The 22,980-nt window shown below is 40.0% G+C and overlaps 1 protein-coding gene across 1 annotated transcript in view; it reads left to right on the top strand.

Annotated features, from left to right (window-relative positions):
- The window catches only part of LOC124595827 (transmembrane 9 superfamily member 3), a 111,263-nt gene extending 94,791 nt beyond the window's left edge, over nt 1-16,472 (top strand). Inside the window, exon 11 of the mRNA XM_047134725.1 lies at nt 14,760-16,472. Within this exon, the coding sequence (XP_046990681.1) occupies nt 14,760-14,904 (145 nt within the window). The 3' untranslated portion in view covers nt 14,905-16,472. The remainder of the gene's footprint in view (nt 1-14,759) is intronic.
- The last annotated feature ends 6,508 nt before the right edge of the window (nt 16,473-22,980 follow it).

The raw sequence follows: 22,980 nt of genomic DNA, 5'->3' as shown, positions 1-22,980 counted from the left end.
ACTAGTAGAAGCCAAACTCAGGGAAGATCAGTTTGGATTCTGTAGAAATGTTGGAACACATGAGGCAATACTGACGCTACGACTTACCTTACAAAATAGATCAAGGGAAGGCAAACCTACATTTCTAGCATTTGTAGACGTAGAGAAAGCTTTTGACAATGTTGACTGGAATATTCTCTTTCAAATTCTGAAGGTGGTAGGGGTAAGGGAGTGTAAGGCTATTTACAATTTGTACGGAAACCAGGTGGCAGTTATAAGAGTCGAGGGACATGAAAGGGAAGCAGTGGTTGGGAAGGGAGTGAGACAGGGTTTAAGCCTATCCTCGATTTTATTCAATGTGTATATTGAGCAAACAGTAAAGGAAACAAAAGAAAAATTCGGAGTAGGTATTAAAATCCAGGGAGATGAAATAAAACCTTTGAGTTTCGCCGATGACATTGTAATTCTGTCAGCGACAGCAAAGGACTTGGAAGAGCAGTTGAACGGAATGGACGGTGTCGTGAAAGGAGGATGTAAGATGAACATCAACAAAAGCAAAACGAGGATAATGCAATGTAGTGGAATTGAATCAGGTGATGCTGAGGGAATTAGATTAGGAAATGAGACACTTGAAGTAGTAAAGGAGTTTTGCTATTTGGGGAGCAAAATAACTGACGATGGTTGAAGTAGAGAGGATATAAAAATGTAGACTGGCAATGGCAAGGAAAGTGTTTCTGAAGAAGAGAAATTTGTTAACATCGAGTATAGATTTAAGTGTCAGGAAGTCGTTTCTGAAAGTATTTGTATGGAGCATAGCCACGTATGGAAGTGAAATGTGGACGATAAATAGTTTAGGCAAGAAGAGAAGAGAAGCTTTCGAAATGTGGTGCTACAGAAGAATGCTGAAGATTAGATGGATAGATCACATAACTAATGAGGAGGTATTGAATAGAATTGGGAAGAAGAGAAATTTGTGGCACAACTTGACTAGAAGAAGGGATTGCTTGATGGTACATATTCTGAGGCATCAAGGGATCACCAATTTAGTATTGTAGGGCAATGTGGCAGGTAAAAATCGTAGAGGGAGTCCAAGAGATGAATACACTAAACAGATTCAGAAGGATGTAAGTTGCAGTAGGTACTGGGAGATGAAGAAGCTTGCAGAGGATAGAGTAGCATGGAGAGCTGGATCAAACTAGTCTCTGACCTGAAGACCGCAACAACAACAATAAGATTTAATTCAGCTTTCATTTCTCCTGTATGTTGCAAGTAGTCTAGTGATTCTGAGTACTACGCGTAGTGTGTAAATTGCAGCACTCAGGGATAGGGAAAGTCCCACAGTGCACAGAATGGAACCATTGAAACATGGTGCTCCAGAAGAATGCTGAATTACATGGTTAGTAAATGAAGAGGTTGTGGTTGTTGTTGTCTTCACTTCAAAGACTGGTTTGATGCAGTCTTCACAGTAGTCTCTCCTGTGCAAGCCTCTTCATCTTTAAATAGTTGCTGCAACCTACATACATTTGAACCTGCTTACTATAATCAATTTGTCTACCCTCCACGGTCACTCTCTTCACTTTTCATATGACTATTCCTTGTAGCCTTAGAATGTGTTATCAACTGTTCTCTTCCTTTAATTAAGTTGTGCTATAAAATTATACTCTGTGCCAGCTGAAAAATACTTCTAGTGGAACACAAAGAAGACAGATATGCTCCTCTCTAAAAGTTTCTGACAGAAGTGGGGACACTATCTGCCTCAGTCCTTATTCTGCCTTCCTCAGCAAAGATTTTTGGCTTGTGAACATATTCACACTCTTTTAACAAAAATCCTTTTACCTTCTCTCTTTATAGTGAAACCTTCATACTCAGTATCTCCCATTACCACTCTCTCTCTCTTCCAGTTCCCATTTTCTCCTTTTTGCTCTCTCTCCTATCTGTCCCTCCCACTGTCACTGTCTTCGTCTTCATCTTCATCCCTTATCTCGCTCTTCCTTACCACTGTCTCCTTCTCTTGCCAGTTGCACTCTCTCTGTGTCCCACTGCCATTGTCTTTGTCCCCCCTCCCTTTTTTTCCCTCCTCCCATTGCCACTCTCTCTTTCTTCCATGCTTGGTGCAGCATGCTGTCTTTCTCTTCAACCTCCAATGTCTGCTCTTCACACATGTCCTTGGGGATGGTATGCTTGGGGTTTTGACCCTAGATTGGGAAACTTTTAACATATGGGTATAGGAAATGGGGGAAAATTGACAAATTTTTTTCGTGTTCACCATTCTTGGGAGGTGAGTTGTTCAGATACCCCTCCTCACCCCCCCAAGTCTCTGTATGACCACCTCTCATCTCTCATTTCTTTCTACTGTATCCTCTCTTTTGCTCCAGCTGGTACTATCTTCATCCATCTCTCTTCCTGTTTCACTGCCACTGTCTCTCAGTGACCGTCACTATTTCTCATCTCTGGGGCTCTCAGTGCTATTGTCTTCATCCATCCCTCTTTTTCTTTTACTGCCCCCCCCGTCTCTCTCTCTCTCCCCCCCCCCCCCCCCCCCCCCCCCACCCACCATCACTATCACTGTCTCCTCTCCCTTTCACCACTATTCTCTTTCCTCTACTCTCTTTCAGCACAAACATGTGAATATGTTCACATGCCAAAATTTTTGGTCAGGAAGGTGGAATGAAGATTGATGCAGTGGTTCCACCGTTTTCTGTGCTCCAACAGGTACATTTTTCAGCTGCTACCCTTCTTTTCCCTGTTAAAGCAAGATGTGCAGCTTGTATGAAACAGATCCTATAGGTTAGTAAAGTTTTGACAGTTTATTTATATACTTCGACACCAGTGCATACTTTGACATATATAAGCAACTAATAGTTACATATATCTAAAAACAAAGATGATGTGACTTACCAAACGAAAGCGCTGGCACGTCGATAGACACACAAACAAACACAAACATACACACAAAATTCTAGCTTTCGCAACAAACGGTTGCTTCGTCAGGAAAGAGGGAAGGAGAGGGAAAGACGAAAAGATTTGGGTTTTAGGGGAGAGGGTAAGGAGTCATTCCAATCCCGGGAGCGGAAAGACTTACCTTAGGGGGAAAAAAGGACGGGTATACACTCGCGCGCGCACGCACGCGCACACACACACACACACACACACACACACACACACACACACACACACACACACAAGCAGACATATACAGAGGCAAAGAGTTTGGGCAGAGATGTCAGTCGAGGGGGAAGTGCAGAGGCAAAGATGTTGTTGAATGACAGGTTGAGGTATGAGTGGCGGCAGCTTGAAATTAGCGGAGATTGAGGCCTGGTGAATAACGGGAAGAGAGGATATATTGAAGAGCAAGTTCCCATCTCCGGAGTTCGGATAGGTTGGTGTTAGTGGGAAGTATCCAGATAACCCGGACAGTGTAACACTGTGCCAAGATGTGCTGGCCGTGCACCAAGGCATGTTTAGCCACAGGGTGATCCTCATTACTAACAAACACTGTCTGCCTGTGTCCATTCATGCGAATGGACAGTTTGTTGCTGGTCTTTCACACGTGGCTCTGCCTTTGATCGTGTACACCTTCGGGGTTACAGGACTGGAGTAGGTGGTGGTGGGAGGGTGCATGGGACAGGTTTTACGCCGGGCGCGGTTACAAGGGTAGGAGCCAGAGGGTAGGGAAGGTGGTTTGGGGATTTCATAGGGATGAACTAAGAGGTTACGAAGGTTAGGTGGACGGCGGAAAGACACTCTTGGTGGAGTGGGGAGGATTTCATGAAGGATGGATCTCATTTCTGGGCAGGATTTGAGGAAGTCGTATCCCTGCTGGAGAGCCACATTCAGAATCTGATCCAGTCCCGGAAAATATCCTGTCACCAGTGGGGCACTTTTGTGTTTCTTCTGTGGGAGGTTCTGGGTGTGAGAGGATGAGGAAGTGGCTCTGGTTATTTGCTTCTGTACCAGGTCGGGAGGGTAGTTGTGGGATGCGAAAGCTGTTGTCAGGTTGTTGGTGTAATGCTTCAGGGATTCCGGACTGGAGCAGATTCGTTTGCCACGAAGACCTAGGCTGTAGGGAAGGGACCGTTTGATGTGGAATGGGTGGCAGCTGTCGTAATGGAGGTACTGTTGCTTGTTGGTGGGTTTGATGTGGACGGACGTGTGAAGCTGGCCATTGGAAGGGTGGAGGTCAACATCAAGGAAAGTGGCATGGGATTTGGAGTAGGACCAGGTGAATCTGATGGAACCAAAGGAGTTGAGGTTGGAGAGGAAATTCTGGAGTTGTTCTTCACAGTGAGTCCAGTTCATGAAGATGTCATCAATAAATCTGTACCAAACTTTGGGTTGGCAGGCTTGGGTAACCAAGATGGCTTCCTCTAAGCGACCCATGAATAGGTTGGCGTACGAGGGGGCCATCCTGGTACCCATGGCTGTTCCCTTTAATTATTGGTATGTCTGGCCGTCAAAAGTGAAGAAGTTGTGGGTCAGTAGAAGCTGGCTAAGGTAATGAGGAAAAAAGGTTTTAGGTAGGGTGGCAGGTGATCGGTGTGTTGCGAAAGCTAGAATTTTGTGTGTATGTTTGTGTTTGTTTGTGTGTCTATCGACGTGCCAGCGCTTTCGTTTGGTAAGTCACATCATCTTTATTCCACAAGATATCTTCAGGCGAGTGTTTGACACTGGAGATTGCTAGTGCAAGTCGCTCTATTTATACGTAAAAGTGCCGCAGGCGCGCATGTGCAAGTTACCGTAGCATGCGCTCCACCTGTCGATTCCAAGGCCCTCTACAATATTACTGCATCTGTGGAGCGCAATCGAATGCGTGAAAAAAGTAAAACATGCACGCAGACGTGTCCAAAACAATAAAATGCAAAATATCAGTATTAAAATTACTGGTCGCTCGACGTGTCAGAAGCCATAAAAAGTTTTCAACAAAAAAAAAAAAAAAATCTGGTGTTTGATTTGAAAGTACAAAGAATTTCATGTGACAAAAGAATTTCTTGTAAGGTGCTTACGCTGCCAGGTGGCACCATCGAATAATTTCTAGGTCTAGACAGCCTGTATAGGCATGAGGTGCCCATTATATAGAGACACCACATCATAAAGATTTATTGGTGAAAAAATGATGACTGAAAACATAGTTTGGTGTCCTCAGAATGCTTGCCATGAGTTCACAACGTCAGTTAGTACACTTATGCCTCAGGCTGGTTAATAGTACATATTTTATGCACATAAGTATGGTTCCTTTGATACGCTGAATTTCAGTAATGGATAATTTTGACAATTTTCCATGAAAAGAAATTATAGAATTTTGGTAACCAAAAATCATAGTGCCTTTTTTTTCCAGTGGGGATTTTGTCAAGAACCACTCATGAAAAAATCCGCTTTTATAAGCAATTTAGTGCCCACCTTAGGCTACGTCTATTGCAAAAGAACCAACTGATTTCCTTAATTTGCGTTGGCTGGAGAAAATGTGTAATATTTAAATTTTGACCATGTACTGTATGATAGCATCAGTATGCCTGTTCTTCTTCAGTATGCCCACTCTCCTGTTAGGTATACAAATGATTACTAGGTGAAGGGCTATCCAAAATACTTGGCCCCTTATCTCTATGATCAGTAGGATACAAGATGTTACCACCTGAAAAATCGGATTTTAGCGCATGGCTCTGTGAAACGTACTGATATAAGTTATCCAATCTACCCATCTAATCTTCTGAGTTCTTACAACTGGGAAATCTGGGAAGAACCTGGAAATGTTTGCATGGAGAAAACCTCCAGAATTTTTGAGAATTCTGGGAATTTTTCATTGTTTTCAATTAAATTTTTGTACTCTAACAAGGAATTTTTCTTTAGCCCACTATTGCAGAATAATACAGCAACAGTAAAACATAAATGATATAATAACACAAAAATAAAATTTAAATTGCAAAGAAAATGCACACAAGTGTCTGCCAACAGTAAAATGCGTCAAAGACTTTGGGATGTAGACTTTGCGATACTTGGTAACAAAAACTGCTTTCAATGAGTGTGACATCACAACTGTTCAAATTTCTAACAGGTCGTGGGAAAATATTCTGAATGGTGGTTTGAGAAGCATTACTTTCGAAGTTAATTTCCTTTTATGCTAGATGAATTGTGTTACATGTGAGAATGTGTGATGAATTTCTTAAATCATGGAAATTTTTACTCTCATTCAAAACTTAATGCTTTGAGTACCACTCACTTAGAAAAATTTTGGGCCCGGAAGACCAGCCATGTATGTCATTACTTAAAATTTTGCTGGCACCTTTGTGTTTGATTTATCTTGAAGGGTAACACACGCTAAAAAAGGACCAACATTCAAGGTTAGTTTTTCATATTTATTTTAGTTCTTTCATAGATTACAAATTATACAATAGTGAAGTTCAGAAGTAAAATTGTCCTTAAAAATGCAAGGACAGTTCTAGAGCAGTTTCTCATATAATTGGCTTTTCTATGGAAAAGTTGAAGTGCTCGATGGAACATATATTCAGCCAGGTAACCCATGAAATGTTTGGTGTATGGAAGTGAAATTTATAATCGTACGTGTCAGAAATATTCAGCTGCTGCAATTTAAGATGTGCTCATAGTATCCTGCTAACCACACCTTCAGAAGAAAAAACAGCAAAAATATTTTGACGACCAATGTTGTGTGTGAAAGCTTAGCTTTTCCTGTAGCTATACTGTATGTATATTAATTTAAACCATTAACTTCTCATATTAGTGTGTACATGCTACTTTACAGTGATGTTGCTATTGGCTGTGTCCTATGCTCTGAATATCATGGGTTGGCTAGATTGCATGACATGAGCTATGATTGGCTGACAAAACCACATTGCACAATGCAGTCTCAGTATCAGTGCTTCGGAAGCTGCCGTGCTGTATGTGACGGAATTTTTTAATAAAAAAAAAAAAATGTTGTGTATATGTTGCTGCTCATCAAAGATACACTCCTGGAAATTGAAATAAGAACACCGTGAATTCATTGTCCCAGGAAGGGGAAACTTTATTGACACATTCCTGGGGTCAGATACATCACATGATCACACTGACAGAACCACAGGCACATAGACACAGGCAACAGAGCATGCACAATGTCGGCACTAGTACAGTGTATATCCACCTTTCGCAGCAATGCAGGCTGCTATTCTCCCATGGAGACGATCGTAGAGATGCTGGATGTAGTCCTGTGGAACGGCTTGCCATGCCATTTCCACCTGGCGCCTCAGTTGGACCAGCGTTCGTGCTGGACGTGCAGACCGCGTGAGACGACGCTTCATCCAGTCCCAAACATGCTCAATGGGGGACAGATCCGGAGATCTTGCTGGCCAGGGTAGTTGACTTACACCTTCTAGAGCACGTTGGGTGGCACAGGATACATGCGGACGTGCATTGTCCTGTTGGAACAGCAAGTTCCCTTGCCGGTCTAGGAATGGTAGAACGATGGGTTCGATGACGGTTTGGATGTACCGTGCACTATTCAGTGTCCCCTCGACGATCACCAGTGGTGTACGGCCAGTGTAGGAGATCGCTCCCCACACCATGATGCCGGGTGTTGGCCCTGTGTGCCTCGGTCGTATGCAGTCCTGATCGTGGCGCTCACCTGCACGGCGCCAAACACACATACGACCATAATTGGCACCAAGGCAGAAGCGACTCTCATCGCTGAAGACGACACGTCTCCATTCGTCCCTCCATTCACTCCTGTCGCGACACCACTGGAGGCGGGCTGCACGATGTTGGGGCGTGAGCGGAAGACGGCCTAACGGTGTGCGGGACCGTAGCCCAGCTTCATGGAGACGGTTGCGAATGGTCCTCGCCGATACCCCAGGAGCAACAGTGTCCCTAATTTGCTGGGAAGTGGCGGTGCGGTCCCCTACGGCACTGCGTAGGATCCTACGGTCTTGGCGTGCATCCGTGCGTCGCTGCGGTCCGGTCCCAGGTCGACGGGCACGTGCACCTTCTGCCGACCACTGGCGACAACATCGATGTACTGTGGAGACCTCACGCCCCACGTGTTGAGCAATTCGGCGGTACGTCCACCCGGCCTCCCGCATGCCCACTATACGCCCTTGCTCAAAGTCCGTCAACTGCACATACGGTTCGCGTCCACGCTGTCGCGGCATGCTACCAGTGTTAAAGACTGCGATGGAGCTCCGTATGCCACGGCAAACTGGCTGACACTGACGGCGGCGGTGCACAAATGCTGCGCAGCTAGCGCCATTCGACGGCCAACACCGCGGTTCCTGGTGTGTCCGCTGTGCTGTGCGTGTGATCATTGCTTGTACAGCCCTCTCGCAGTGTCCGGAGCTAGTATGGTGGGTCTGACACACCGGTGTCAATGTGTTCTTTTTTTCCATTTCCAGGAGTGTATTTCTGAAATACATTGTTTTTACTGGGTTTCATTTACTAAAGTGCCGGAAGGTTCTGTACTGATGTATAAAACCTTTATCATTCAAAGGATTCATAAGTTCTACAGCTCTGATGGAAAGTATTTTGTTACAGAACATAGAAAAAAAAATACTTTCACCTGTCATGTAGTGTATTTTCACATGGGAAAAAGTGTATTTTTAACTGGGGGGGAAAAAATCTGCTTTTTTTGTCCATATTCAAAAGCTTCTAATCTCTTGTCTGAGCAACAACTATTTTCAGAAAAGACTTTAACATTTAAATTTGTATCCAGTGTAATAAATTCCTGTTTTCAGATACACTTTCCTTGCTATTGCCAGTCTGCGGTTTCTGTCTTCTTTACTTTGGGCATCATCAGTTGTTTTGCTGTCCATACAGGAAAACTCACTAAAAGAAGTGTGTTATTTTCTAGTCTACTTCCCTCAGCATCACTTGATTTAGGTCAACTACTTCCCCTTATCCATGTTTTCCTTCATTATTATAACCTCTTTTCAAATGTCAAATGATCTCCCAGGTCCTTTGCTGTCTCAGACTGAGTTATAATGTCATCAGCAAACCTCAAAGTTTTTATTTCATCTCTCTGAACTTCGAATTTTCATTGTCATTATATGTAATGAATAATATTGGGGATATGCTACAGCTCTGTCTTACTCTTTTCTCAGTACCCTTTCTTATCCTTGGACCCCTAAAACTGCAGTTAGGTTTTGGTATGAGTTGCTCTTGGTATTTTATCTGTACAACTTTCCAAGTTCGAAACAGTTTATTCCAGTTAACAGTGTCAAAAGAATTTTCCAAATCTAGAAATGCTGTGAATGTAAGTTCCCTTTCTTCATTTTATCTTCTAAAAAAAGTTGTAGGGTCAGTGTTGCCTTGTGTGTTCCAACATTTTCCCACAAATCATGTTGATATTCTTCCCTGTTGGCTTGTAATAGTCTTTACAGTCTTCTGTAAATAATTCATGTCGGTATATCAAACAATGGAAAATCCAGCATGGAATGTAACAATATTATGAAAAGGAAAGTCGCTACTCACCATATACTGGAGATGCTGAGTTGCAGATAGGCACAACAAAAAGACTGTCGCAAAAAAATGTTTTCGGCCATTAAGTCTTTCATCAACAATACACACACACACACACACACACACACACACACACACACACACACACAAATGCAAGTCTGAGGTGGTTTCAGTTGCCTGAGACTGCAGTCGTGTGTGTGAGTTGTGTTTGTATGTCTATTCTTGAAGAAGGCCTTAATGGCTGAAAGCTTTATTTGTGACAGTCTTTTTGTTGTGCCTATCTGCGACTCAGAAAGTCTGCTATATGGTGAGTAGCAACTTTCCTTTTCATAATATTGCTTCCATTGCAACCATGACTTATTACACTTACGGTTCTGTAGTATTCACATCTGTTAGCACTGATTTCTTTTGAATGGTATTATTACTTCCTTCTTGACATGCGAAGATATTTCGCCTGTCTCATATGTCTTGGTTACCAGATGGTATAGTTAAATCCTGGTATGTTTTCTCAAGGATCTCTGTAATTCTGTGGGAATGTTGTCTGCTCCAGGTGCCTTCTTTTGACTTGCATCTTATAGTGCTTTGTAAAATTCTTTTCACTGTATCTCCCACTTCATCTTCATATGTAGTTAGCTGGCATAAGTTGATCTCGTCAGTTGCAGTGGACTGTGCATGGCAGTTTTGTGGGCCTACCGCAACCAACAAGGTAATGCGATTTTCTAAATGTCTCTATAGCAACACCTAATTGTTGTTACAGCTCTTTGGGGGCTACTGTTTTTGCTTGCAGCCATTGGTGCTTTGCAGTAAGCTGACATAAATGCTACTGGCTGTCAAGGATGTTCATACTCTGTCTCAACTATAATTCTTCCCTTAACATAACATTGTCTTAAAGTTTGCTTCTTTTGTGTAGTTCTTCTCTGTATTACTTCTACCTTTCAATCTTTCCTCCTTTGTGCAGTGCAGGCTTCCAAGCTGAGCTCTTGTTATTCATAGAACTGCTTCTTTTTTCTCCAGAGGTTGCTTTAGTTTTCCAAAAGACAGCATCCATAATTCCTGCAGACAGATGTGCTTCAGCAGTTATGTATTTCTGCGTTGCCATTTTGCACTTACTGTCAGCCTCATTTTTTTTATACATCTGTATACTACTTTTCCAGCTTCACTTCATGGATTTTTATAGTTTCTCCTTTCATCAATTACATTAAATATCTCACGTGTTATGTAAGAATTGTACTGCACTTTGTCTTTTTGCGCATTTGATCATTTGCTTCTTCACAATCTCATCTTTCAAAGTTACCCATTTGTCTTCTGTTGTATTCCAGTTCCCTGTTTGTCAGCCATTGACTAAGCTGCCTTTCAAACTCTCAACAGCCAGTGATTCTTCTTGTTATCCAGGTCCCATCTCTCTAATTTCCTATATTTCTTCAGTTTTAATCTACAGTTTCTAATCAGTAAATTATGTTCTGATGCCACATCTGGCTCCACAGATGTTTTGCAGTATAAAATCCGTTTTTGAAATCCTTGTGTTACTACTTGAAACCTTTCAACATTTCCAGGTCTCATCCAAGTATATAGTCTTCTTTTGTCAATTTCTGAAACCAAGTGTTGGCAATGATTAAATTATTCTATGTGCAAAATTCTACCATACAGCTTCCCCTTTCATTACTTTCTGCCCAGTCCATGTTCTACTATTTGTCCTCCTTCCTTTTCCTGCTACTGAATTCCAGTTCCTCATCCCTCTTCACATCTCTGTTAAAGATTTTAATAATTTCCTGTATCTCATCATACATTGTTTCGTCTCCTCATTATCTGCAGAGTTAGTAGGTGTATGAACTTACTACTTTGCTGTCTGTGTTTGCTACGATAATGGATTCACTGTGTTGTCCAAACTAGCCTCATCCACATTATTTTCTTATTTTTTATTAGAACTCTTCACATGACCATGTTATATTCTTTCTGCCACTGCACTTCACTAATTCCCACTGTATGAAGGTTCAACTCATCCATTTCTTTGTTTAAACTGTCTTAACATGCACACTATGGGTCTAACATTCCACACTATATTCTGTAGACCGTTTATTTTTCTTGATATTGTCCTCCTGAGCAGACCCAATAGGAGAGATCAAAAAAGGGGACTTAATAATGCTGTAATATTTATCGAAGAGGATGCCATTGAGAGAGAGTGGCTGTTGGAGGGAGGAATATCAGTGCCTGAATCAGTAACAGTCCAAATAGATATAAGATGCAGTCATTAGGTAGACATGAAAAGACTTGGGCAAGATATATTAGTGAGGAGAGCTACACAAATCATTGTATGGACTAGTGACTATAGAAGTGACAAAAGAAAGATTCCCATATTTTTTACAAATAGAAAACATTGTTTAATGTTATTAATTTATACATAATTGAGAAGCTTACACTTTTGTCATTTTTCAACATAGTCTCCATTTTTTTTTTAAGACACTTTTGAAGACGGTGCTCCAGCTTTTGTATTCCTAAGTCGAAGTAGTCTCCTGCCAACCCATTGAGGAAGTGTGTGATCTCTGCTTGGATTTCACCATCCGTCTTGAAGCGTTTGCCACTTAAGTGTCCCTTTAGCTTGAGGGAAGAGGTGATAATTGCTGGGGGCTAAGTCCGGGCTGTACATGGAATGGGGCATAGCAGTCCACACAAATATCTTCAAAAGCTCCTGTGTTTGAAAAGCGACGTGGGGTTGAGTGTTGTCTTGAAGAAGCACCACTACTTCCTCCATCAGTAGTCCTCTCTGGTGGTTCTGAATTGCTTCCGGAGGATGGTCAGTGTTTCACAATATCTGTCAGCGCTTATTGTCGTCTCAGGTGGCATGAAATCGATGAGGATACCCCCTTCCGATCCCAAAACACAATTGCCATAACCTTTCATGCCAGCTGCGTTTGTTTGAAGTTCTTTGGTGGCGGTGAACCAGAGTGACACCACTGATGAGACTTTTGTTTTGTTTCGGGTGTGTAATGAAACAGTTTCATCTCCCGTGACGATGGAGTCCAACAGCTTCTCCTTGTTGCCTCCCCACCTCACATTGTTGAAGAATCTTTCGAGCACAGTCAACGCGTTGCTCCTTGTGTCCGTCAGTCAGCATCCGGGATATCTGGGGTACCCAACGTTTTTGTTGAAGTTCTTTAATTGTGCCATGGGAAGCTTCACGAATGCTTTCAACAAGTTCACGGACAGTGACTCTCCAATCTTTGAGCAGCTCACTGTTGATTTTCTGGACAATCGCATCCGAAACTGGTGGTTTTCCACTCTGTTCTTCATCATAAATTTCCATGTGACCCTCAGCAAAAGCCCTGCACCATTTGCCGACATGCATGAATGGTCATGCACTCTTCACTGTAAACTTACGTCAGTTGCTGATTAATCTCCACAGATGGTGACTTCCTTGTGTGGAGAAACCAGATTACTTCTCAAACCTCGCACTTCGCAGGAGTGGCGATCAACACTTCCATCTCTGACAGCTGCCAAGCTAACACTGAGCAACATTGCAAATCACGGATGGGTGGGCTCTTAGAGTGGGGTAACCACTGCGCACGGCACTGTTGTCGGATTTAGTGTAGGACCATCCCTCAAGGCTGTAGCTCATAGAGAACCTTATTTTTGGTACAACCCCCGTAATACCACAGAGAGCCTGAAACCAATTGTCATAAATAGTTCTGGAGATAGATTGAAAGTTGCTAGCATACACTCATTTTAAAGTGATGAAAGAACCACATCAAAAATGACAACAGGTATTGAAATTATAAATAAATTGGTCTCTGGATATGATGCTAGTTTTCAGTTAGCATACTGGACTCACTCTCGGGAGTATGACAGTTCAAACTCGCGTCCAGCCATCCTGATTTAGGTTTTCCGTGATTTCCCTAAATCACTTCAGGCAAATGCCGGGATAGTTCCTGTGAAAGGACATGGCCGACTTCCTTCCCCATCCTTCCCTAACCCAATGGGACCAATGACCTTGCTGTTTGGTCCCCTCCCCCAAATCAATCAACCAACCAACAAACAACGTAAGCAATCAGCTAATTTTCAATTTCCTTATTGCATTATTGGTTTCAAGACTATCAGCCCTATCTTCAGATGCATCTTCTATTTATACATCTAATCGATGTTTAATTAACTGTGGGATTATAGCTTGCTGATCATCACTGCATCACTGATCAACAGCATGCAACAAACCTGTGTGTACAATAACACAAAACTGACACTGTAGCCGTCACCAGTTGTAGACTACTGCCAATCACTGTGGTGCCAAGTTTGTGTAGTGGTGTAGACACAGGTTTGTTGCACGTGTTGTTGATCAGTGATGCCAGCAAGCTGTGGTCCCAGTGAAGCTAACCTAGCATTGATTAGATGTATAGGTAGGAGGTGCAGTTGAGCCGGTAGTCCGGAAATCAATACTGCAATAAAGAAATTGTAAAGTATCCTTGCAGCCAGAGGCCAGTTCATTTAAAATTTCAATTCATCACACAGCTGCCTTCTGTTACAATGTGAAATTTAAGTACGATGGATATTGTCATATTAGATTCGTTCAACAAATACATCATCAAATCTCTTGCACAGAAAATATTGTGTGATCTTTGCTTGAAAACATAATTTCACAACTTCAAAGTTTCAATTACTATATTTACACATTTAATTTTGCAGTACTTTATAGGTAATAGATTTAGTTTCACATTTATCACTGTTTACAATTTTTCTACATCACTGAAATACTAGATCTCTTGATCATGATGTTGCGACACTGCTTTGTATTTTTTTTAACAAGTTCCATAATCCAGTTTCTGTTTCACAGCTCTCAAATAGTATCTAGTAAGTTTTGCGCAAATTAAAATTAACCTTTATTTTCCACTGTATCAGTCATACAATTTTTATGGCAGTTACTAGTGTCTGTCTAAAGCTGCCTTTGTTATCAGTTGTGGAAGGAATAAAACCAGTTACTATGTACATTACAATTGTAAACCATAAAACATGTTCATATATCCATTTCTTGCTAGTCACGTTAGGGCAGCAGGTACTGCTAGTTGCATAGGTAGCTTCATAGATTTTAAGATAGTTTTGTTAGACTAAAACTAGCATAAAAAATATGCAACTGTAATGGTGAAAGAGGGTAATTTTGATATCACACAGCATGTATGACTCTATACCCAATAAATATTTCAGGAATAATAGTTTTGTGGAAGTTATTTGATTTCTTTACTTTTTTACTTCATTTTCCTGTTTTGGTTCTTGGGAGATGTTGTATAAAATGGCAAATCATTTTAAGTTAAGGTGCTGAAAGTAATTGTTTACAGTGTCATTTGCTTTTTTGTTCACAGGATGTATGGCCTGTTCCAGACAGCTTTCTACTTTGGTTACATGGCACTTTTCAGCCTGGCCCTGGGAATTATGTGTGGGACTGTTGGCTACGTTGGCACCAGCTTTTTTGTCAGAAAAATCTATTCCACAGTGAAAATTGACTAAATTTTGAAGTGCTGAAATTTATGTATCAGTTTAAACAATGAAACATAGTTTCAGTATGAAACTGTTTTATATTTTGTGCTGTGTGGAAGCTAATTTCTGCAAATAATTTCCTTCCACAAAGAAAAGAAATGATGGACCAAGAAATTTAGAGCAAAGTTGGAAGCATCTAAATGTGTGTTAAATTATAGAGAATGTACTGCCATTTTTTTATTGTGTGGATAAAAAATAGCCAGTGTTTGAGAGAAGTGCTTAATTTACGGAACTGAGAGATGGTATTTCATATAATCAAAAAATGAAGCAGATCAAAGGATGTGAAATGCACAACTAATGAAAGCAAGTTCTTGATGACTGTTTGTACAAATAGATTTTTATTTTTATTCATTTTTGACTCATCTTGTGCAGGACACCATAAATATCACGAAACTTTTAAAATTTCGTCAGCCGATTCTCTGAGTCTTTCTCTCTTTTCGTTGTTAGCTTGGGACAAGAAAAACATGTACACAATTTAGTTTGAACTGTGGATTCATTGCATTTTTAAATATTGTAAGAAGTAACTGAAGAAAACTGATAAGTAAAATTGCCCTGCATCTAAATCTGTGTAAGTGGTTACACACAGTTGGTATTGAGTGCGTTTGCGTGTGCACGTGTGCGTCGTGGATGAATGTGCGGCTGATTTTTCATCAGTTAAAGTCTGACGTACTTTTAGAACTTTTTTGTCTGTTGTAATGATAGATTAAAGCGTGCATATAATCTTAATATTCCTCTTGTTGGTTGCTTTTTTAAACTTTATATAATGAGGACAATAGTTTAACCATAGGTAGTACTGCTATCCTTCACCAGTTTGTATGAATGAAAGAAAGTTAAAAATCCTTTTATTACAAACACAAACACATTTTCCATAATCAATCAGCAAAATGTTTGTTTTAATGCCATTCCTCTTTTTTAATCTGTAATATGCAAAAAGTGGACAAATATGAAAACTGTGCAACAGAAATTGGTAATATATCAAAAGAAAATAGTAAGAATGTATGAGTAGATGGGGTGCATTTTTCTGTAGTATACGTTTGTGTGCGTGCAAAGTAAGACATCATTCTAGCACGTTTGGCACTGACTGTTACCTCTGCTGAAGGAAAACATATTAGTGATAAACCATCTTTTAAATACCTAAAAATAAGGGATATGATTGTGCTCTGCTGTGAGACAGATGATGTGTAAACTGGAGAATGCTATATCGAACTTGTGATACCTGCCTTAATGTAGCTTGTTTTGGTGCTGTAGAATGTAGAGTATTGAAGAAGTGTCAGACTGCTGCCGAATACTTGTACTGTACAATGTATGCATATGAAGGTTTGGAAGGCTGTATTGAATATAGGAGGACTTTCTTATTAATTGTGACTTACTTGCTAGTCATGTTAGGATGGTGACTGTTTCTGATCTATGATTGATTGGCTAACATAATGTACCATGTTTTAAAATGGTTACTTTATGAAGATTGTGTAAAATTTGTAAATGTAATTCCATTTGAGTAAGTACCTCTACACATTCTAAATAAAGTTTCCGTATACTTTTTTGTGATTTTATAACACATTCCCGTGTTCAGTTTATAACTTAAAAGAAGAGATCTTAACAGTTGAATGTTGTGCACCTCACTACACCCTTTGTGACAAGTCAGTAATACACATTTTTGTATGTTGCCACTGCAGGTTGTAGTACAAATAACTGAAACAGTTTGTTTGTTCAGAACTTAAAAACAGGAAAGCTGTGATAGACCACAAGTGGAATATTTACTTAAAATATAATAGCTTCGTGGCTTAAATCCTGATTACCTTCAGATTTTTGTCGCAGCTACAAAGTGTTCATTTGGCATCAGTGTGACTGATTAGCAGTTGTGATGTATACAAGGTGGCCAATGTATGCCATTTAAATATTTATTTACTTATGTTGTTATTTGACAGTAGAGAAAATGTGGCATACTTGTGTAACTGTAAAAGCAAAGAAATGGCCTTGCTTTTGTGAGCAACTGTTTTGTAACGGTTCTGTATTTTGCTCTGGTTATGTAAATTACTGTATTTTAAATATTTAATTTGTGCACTTTTTTATTGTTTGAATTATCTGCATAGGATGGTTGAAAGTTTTACACGTTGTCTTCAGTTATCAATAGTTGTTCAGGATAAAACTTCAGATTATGAAATAAGTATAGGCAAAACTGTGGAATCCCCTCTATTCAGATCGTGTAATTCCATTTTCATTAAAAGTCTTTCATATGTGATTGACTGCAGGACGGTATAAGGCTCTGTTAAGTACCCAGGTAGGCTCTCCTGATATACCTGGAAATGACACTGTAATCTTCTTTTGTCCATGCACAATGAACAAAGTTGTAAGAATAAATAAAAATCTACATACTAATATATGCTGTTGAATATGGCTCGCCTCCATATAGGAAGTGGATCTCAGTTTACTTGAGGATTGCTACTCTTTGCACAAAAGAATGTGAATGAATTGAGTAGTCAACAAGGAAGCTGATAATGAAGCTTTTGAGATATAGACTACTCCCCATGTGGCAAGTACATAACCTGAAAAAAGTTTCATTGGAGTTGAAGCCAGTAGACATTAAAGTCTGCTCATTATATGTATGGAAACACAATGCATATTAAGAACTATTAGGCGTGCCACAAGAATAGGAAAGTTTTTCACTCTTTCACAAGTGAGAATGATTGAATGCAATGGAAAATAATTACTGAACTCTTCAGGATTAAAGCTTTTTGGTTTTTCCCTACATTAAAAGAATGTTAATCATAAACAAGTTATCTCTTAAAGAAATTTGGTATGTTTACTCATCCTTTCCCAGCACAGGAGTTCTGAGGAAACAGGATATAATGGTGTGAGTTATACCAAGAGTACTTTCTTTTTAGCTTCTTATGATGGGTTCGAGCAGACAGTACTACATAAGTCATAAATTAGGATGTACTGTGAAATTAGATAACTTGAACCACTTTCAGTATTGTTTCACTCGTTTTCCATTCATGCAGAAAAATCGATTTAACTGCAACCAAAATGTGAGTTTCAAGAGAAAGAAGATCCTGCTGGGAAAAGTTGGAGTACTTTACTTCTATAGAGTAGATTTTTAAAAATATATTGGTATGTCAAGGGAGGAAGCTACCAGAAACTGTGTGACTTTATCAGAGCTTGTAGACTGGCGAGATTGAGTCATTGTAGAGTGCCTTTAACAGTTAAGTTGTTTCAGAATGTATGGAAGAAATTATTTAAGGAGTGCTGGTAATAATACTGTGTTGTGCGGGTATTTACCAAACAATACCAAAAATGTTTTCTTTAATAGACTTCTCTGCAATGTTCTGTTGATCAGACAACAACACTACAATTGCCAGCGTAATTCCATCTGCTGAAATAAATATTGTTAGTTGCCCCTAATTTTCTTCTAGGATTTCGTACATCTCTCCTGCTTCATTCTCTAAAATGTCATTCTGGACCACCGTCAAAGTTTTTTGCAGTGTTTCATCAGTGAGCCAGGGTTTCTTTATAGTTCCTTGGCATCAAAGATAAAACTAAACTAGAACAAAATGACCTTAGTTTCTTTACAGATGTTACTAAATTGTGAAAAGATATTCACTGTCAGATGAATGTAGCTTCAGATGCATAAGGGTACTTTTAACTCAAATTTCAGGTTACCCCATGCATGACTACACAGCTAAAAACCTAAAATAATAAAATTGTAAGGAGATGGAATCGTTGTCTGATATTTATCTTCAGGAGGTGAAATTCTAAGTATTGCTGAGAGGCAGAAATAAAGGTACTCAAGAAAAATCTTAGCTTTCGGAGCTTTTAGTTGCTTCCACAGGGAGGAAATGTGGCTAAGTTGGAGAAGGATAAAAAAAGGGGCAGCTTGGCAATACCCCAAGATGAGAGGTGCCTATCCTTTCTGAGGAGGATGAGGAAACATCTTTGCTTCACTGGTCCCTCTTGTCCTGGATGCCACGTGATCTGCCCTTCCTTTCTTCAATAGTTACATTTTAAACCTAATAATGAAGTGCTGTGTCACTAATGTTTGAATTTTTCTAACAGGTAGAATATAAAAACAGCACAGTCAACATTGGTAAAACAAATGTCTGCATGAAGCCTTGTATGGGATTTCATTTTATCATTGGTGCTCAGTACATGTATTTTATTAATAGCTGAGCATCAGTTTGCAGATTACCAATAAACTTAATCTCAGATCAAAAGATCTGAAAATTTTTAAAATATATATTTTTGGATAATACATATGCTTTGTATTTCTGGTATGGCATATGTGAATGTAAAAAAAAAGCTATAGCTCAGCGTTATTCACTGTCGTCTAGCAAAAATGAAGCTCAGAATAAACAGTTAGAAAAACTGTGCTACAACAAGGAAATTAGAAAGCATGTGAGGGTGTGATGTGGAATCTCAAACAAAAAATAAATACAAGCTTTCTGTTTTAAAGAGTGTTTAACAATTGGAATTTTCTATATGAGCTTTGAATTCCTGATCTTATTGTGCTGTTCAGGAGGAGGCAGTGAATAAGCGAGAAGATACAGCCAGGTGGGTAAGAAACAAGTCTTTGGGAATGTAAAAGAAATAAGAGACCTAATTTAAAATGGAACATAAAAATGATGATAATTCGACATGATTATTCAGTCACATAGTGTTCAGAATAATAGAAGTCAAAAGAGGAACAGACACTCAATGAAAATCAGTAAGAACCAATAAGAAAAGTGCTGGGGTGAGAAACTGGCAAAGTATCAAACTAGGTCAGAAGGTTAATTGTGAAGAAAAGGAGATAAAAGCAGAAGCTAAACAGCAACACCTGAATCATAAGAAATTGAGAACTGATAAAAACTAGCAGTGTATCTTAAAGTAAATTCTCACCCACATGTTGTTGAACTTATTAAATATTTCCTATATTTGAGAAGGATAGACTGCTACTCAACACACACACACACACACACACACACACACACACACACACACACGCCAAACTGCATGCAGGCACAATGGAAAAGTGCCATTCATTTAAGCATTCAGAGTCCTTCAGAAAAAACACACACACACACACACACACACACACACACACACACACACACACACACACACACACACACACCCTACTGTCTCAGGTGCCATACATTGAAGCATTCAGAGTCAGAAAAACGCGCGCGCGCGCACACACACACACACACACGCACACGCACACGCACACACACACACACACACACACACACACACACACACACACCCTACTGTCTCAGGGCCACAGCAGCTGGAAGCAGTGGCCATGTATTTAAGTTGTGCTGGTGTAGATGGGTGTGTGTTTCCTATTTTACAAGGAGGATTTTTTTGTCCAATGGCTTCAATGTTTAGCAGTCTTTTTCATTGTCCTTGTCTGCAAGCAAATACCTCCTTTATGTGGTGAGTAGCAACTTACCCTTTCCATATTGTTGTTATTCCATTGTGGATTTTCCATTATTTGATACTGCATATATTTGCCATTTAAAGTTTTGGTGAAGGATGATGGGCCAATATGAAACATGGTTGCATTTGTACTGATACATAATGTTGCTCTCATGTGTGGTACTGTCACTGATGAAATAAGCATACGATTTAGTTTTATTGTTATGAAAACATGCTTCATATTACTAAGCTGGGTATTGCAATGAAGCTTTGGATTCACTTAAGCCTCATATTTAGAATATTTATTGTTACTTGAAGACCATGCTCAAAGCTTATAAAACGCATTTGCAGTATAGTACAGATGCTTATACATCAGTTGATGTTGCATTGTACACCAGTATAGTAGTTTAGTCATCATCTCATGGTCATCATATTCACTTTGATGAGGAACAGTGTTGCTTAAAAAAGTCTCACAAAAAAAATCTGGGACTGAAACAACTCACAAAATTGAGGAAAAGCAACCACATACCTGTAGTCAATTAATGTGTGGCACAGACGCAAATGCAGTAGCAAGGAGGATACTGAGTAGATTGAGGAGGGAGCGTTAGACAAGCAACTCTGAGTGGCAAAATGATGACAGAAAAGGTTAACTTTTGTAAAACGGGGGAGGGGAGGGCGGGGGCAGGAGGAATGTGAGTATAAGATCTGGAAAGAGGAAGTGTGGTGTGTTAAATGACTGAATGACTGTAGAGGGAAGAATGAGGGTAAATATAAGCGAGTGGGAAGTGGATTGGTGCCTTACATCAGGAGTGTTACATGAATGGAAGCCAATTCTCATCCATGCAGTTAAGATGAGCAAGTAGTGGAGGGAGAGTCCACACTGCACATGTACTGAAACAGCTGTGGTCATCCTTGATATGGTGTGCAGAATGTTCAGTAACTGATTGGTAAAGTTTGCAGTTAACAAACAATTTTGTAGTGCCAATTCATGCTCAACAGCAGTCTAGTTGTCACATAATGCTGCACAGATGGTATATAATGTAACTGCTCTCACACACAATTCTACCTTCTATAATGTAGGAAATATTTGTGACTTGATTGCAGAAGAAAGTGGAGGGGGGATGTATAAGAGAGGTTTTGTTACACTTAGATTGTGAACAGATGGAATGATTTGGGGTGCGCAGTACTGGAAGCAGGCCAGGTTGGTTAAGTGACAAAGTACTACTTTCGAGATGAGGGTAGGATTTTGGGTAAGATATCCTTTATCTCGGGGCTTGATGGGAGGTAGTCAAAGCCTTGGTGAAAAATGCAGTGAAGTTTTCGCGAGGCCTTGGTGATAAGAAAAGTAGTGATCAGTGACTGCTTCACAATGACTACAGGGTTGATGGTGCTACAGGAATAACTGGCATTTGTTTTTGGGCTAGCTTGGCAGGATGCTTGGAGTCTGTAAAGGTGCTGGCATGGTTATTAGCATATTTGGCTGACTCCTGCTTCCCACTGCAGATGTAACATTCACCGGTGCCAAGACAGTAATCGAGAACCATTTTAATGTAGAATGAGTGACAGCTGTCAAAGTGGCAGTGCTGTCCGACATGGACATAGACTTTTATGGAGTTATCTGAGAGGCAGAAATTAAAATATAGGACAGTAGATCACTGACTCGAGAAGGACGAAGTAAAGAAGTTAGGAAGTAGATATTGAGGTTCTGAAGGAAAGAGCAGAAACTGTTTTGCACAGGTTAGGAAGGTGTCATCAATGAATCTAAACTAGACAAAGTAGATGGGAAGGATTCCTTTAAATGTACCATAAACAGATTAACATGGTATGGTGCCATGTTGTATATAGATTTGACCTTGGAAAGAGAAAGAATTATGAGTCCTAAATGTAGTTGGCCAGAAGTATACAGATGGTGATGGTAGGTTTGGTGTCAGGCTTTGTTTATGATTGATATTTTTTTCAGTCTTCATTCTGTTCCTGCCACTGAAAGCCACCTGTCTCCCCACATCCTGCCTCCCATTACTTCCTGACTCTCACCCATTTCGTATGTTTGTCTGTACCACAGCTGCTACATTATTTTCCTCGGCTATTGTCTGACCTTTATGCTGTAATTGTTCAATATCTCACTCCATATGGCTGAGAAAATGCATGCTCTTGGTTGTGTTTATGATTTCCATTACCTGTCTGGAGTATGTAAAGATGTTTTGAGCTTAGTTTTAATTTTTACCTCTTGTCTTGGAGTTTTATCCTCTTTTGTTTACCTTCAGAAGAATGTTGCACGTATTACTGTTGTCTTTACCATTCACATTAGTGACCTCAATTCTGACTTTGGTATTTTGTGTTACTGAATCTTCACCTTCAGCCATTCATGAAATACTAATGTGATAATTTGTTTTGTTTTGACCTGATTTGTTTTATTAGTGATTCCTTCTGTGAATGCAATTTGGTATTCTGTTGTAAATAAGAAGCTCGGCCAATTTATGGGCAAGAAAGATGGAGAGAAGGAAAAAGGCCACATGACAAACTGGAGAACATAGGGGAAAGAAGGGCAATGAGGAAAGAACATAGTAGTAATGGGGAATGGCAACAGTAGCAAGAGGTAATAGTATTTTTCAATGAACTTGGCCATCAAGTTTATTTTGTAGCTCTCCTCAT

This window comes from Schistocerca americana, chromosome 2 (assembly GCF_021461395.2).
Source record: "Schistocerca americana isolate TAMUIC-IGC-003095 chromosome 2, iqSchAmer2.1, whole genome shotgun sequence".
NCBI lineage: Eukaryota > Metazoa > Arthropoda > Insecta > Orthoptera > Acrididae > Schistocerca > Schistocerca americana.
Note: the sequence above shows the minus strand (reverse complement) of the source record. Positions and strands in the feature narration are given on the sequence as shown.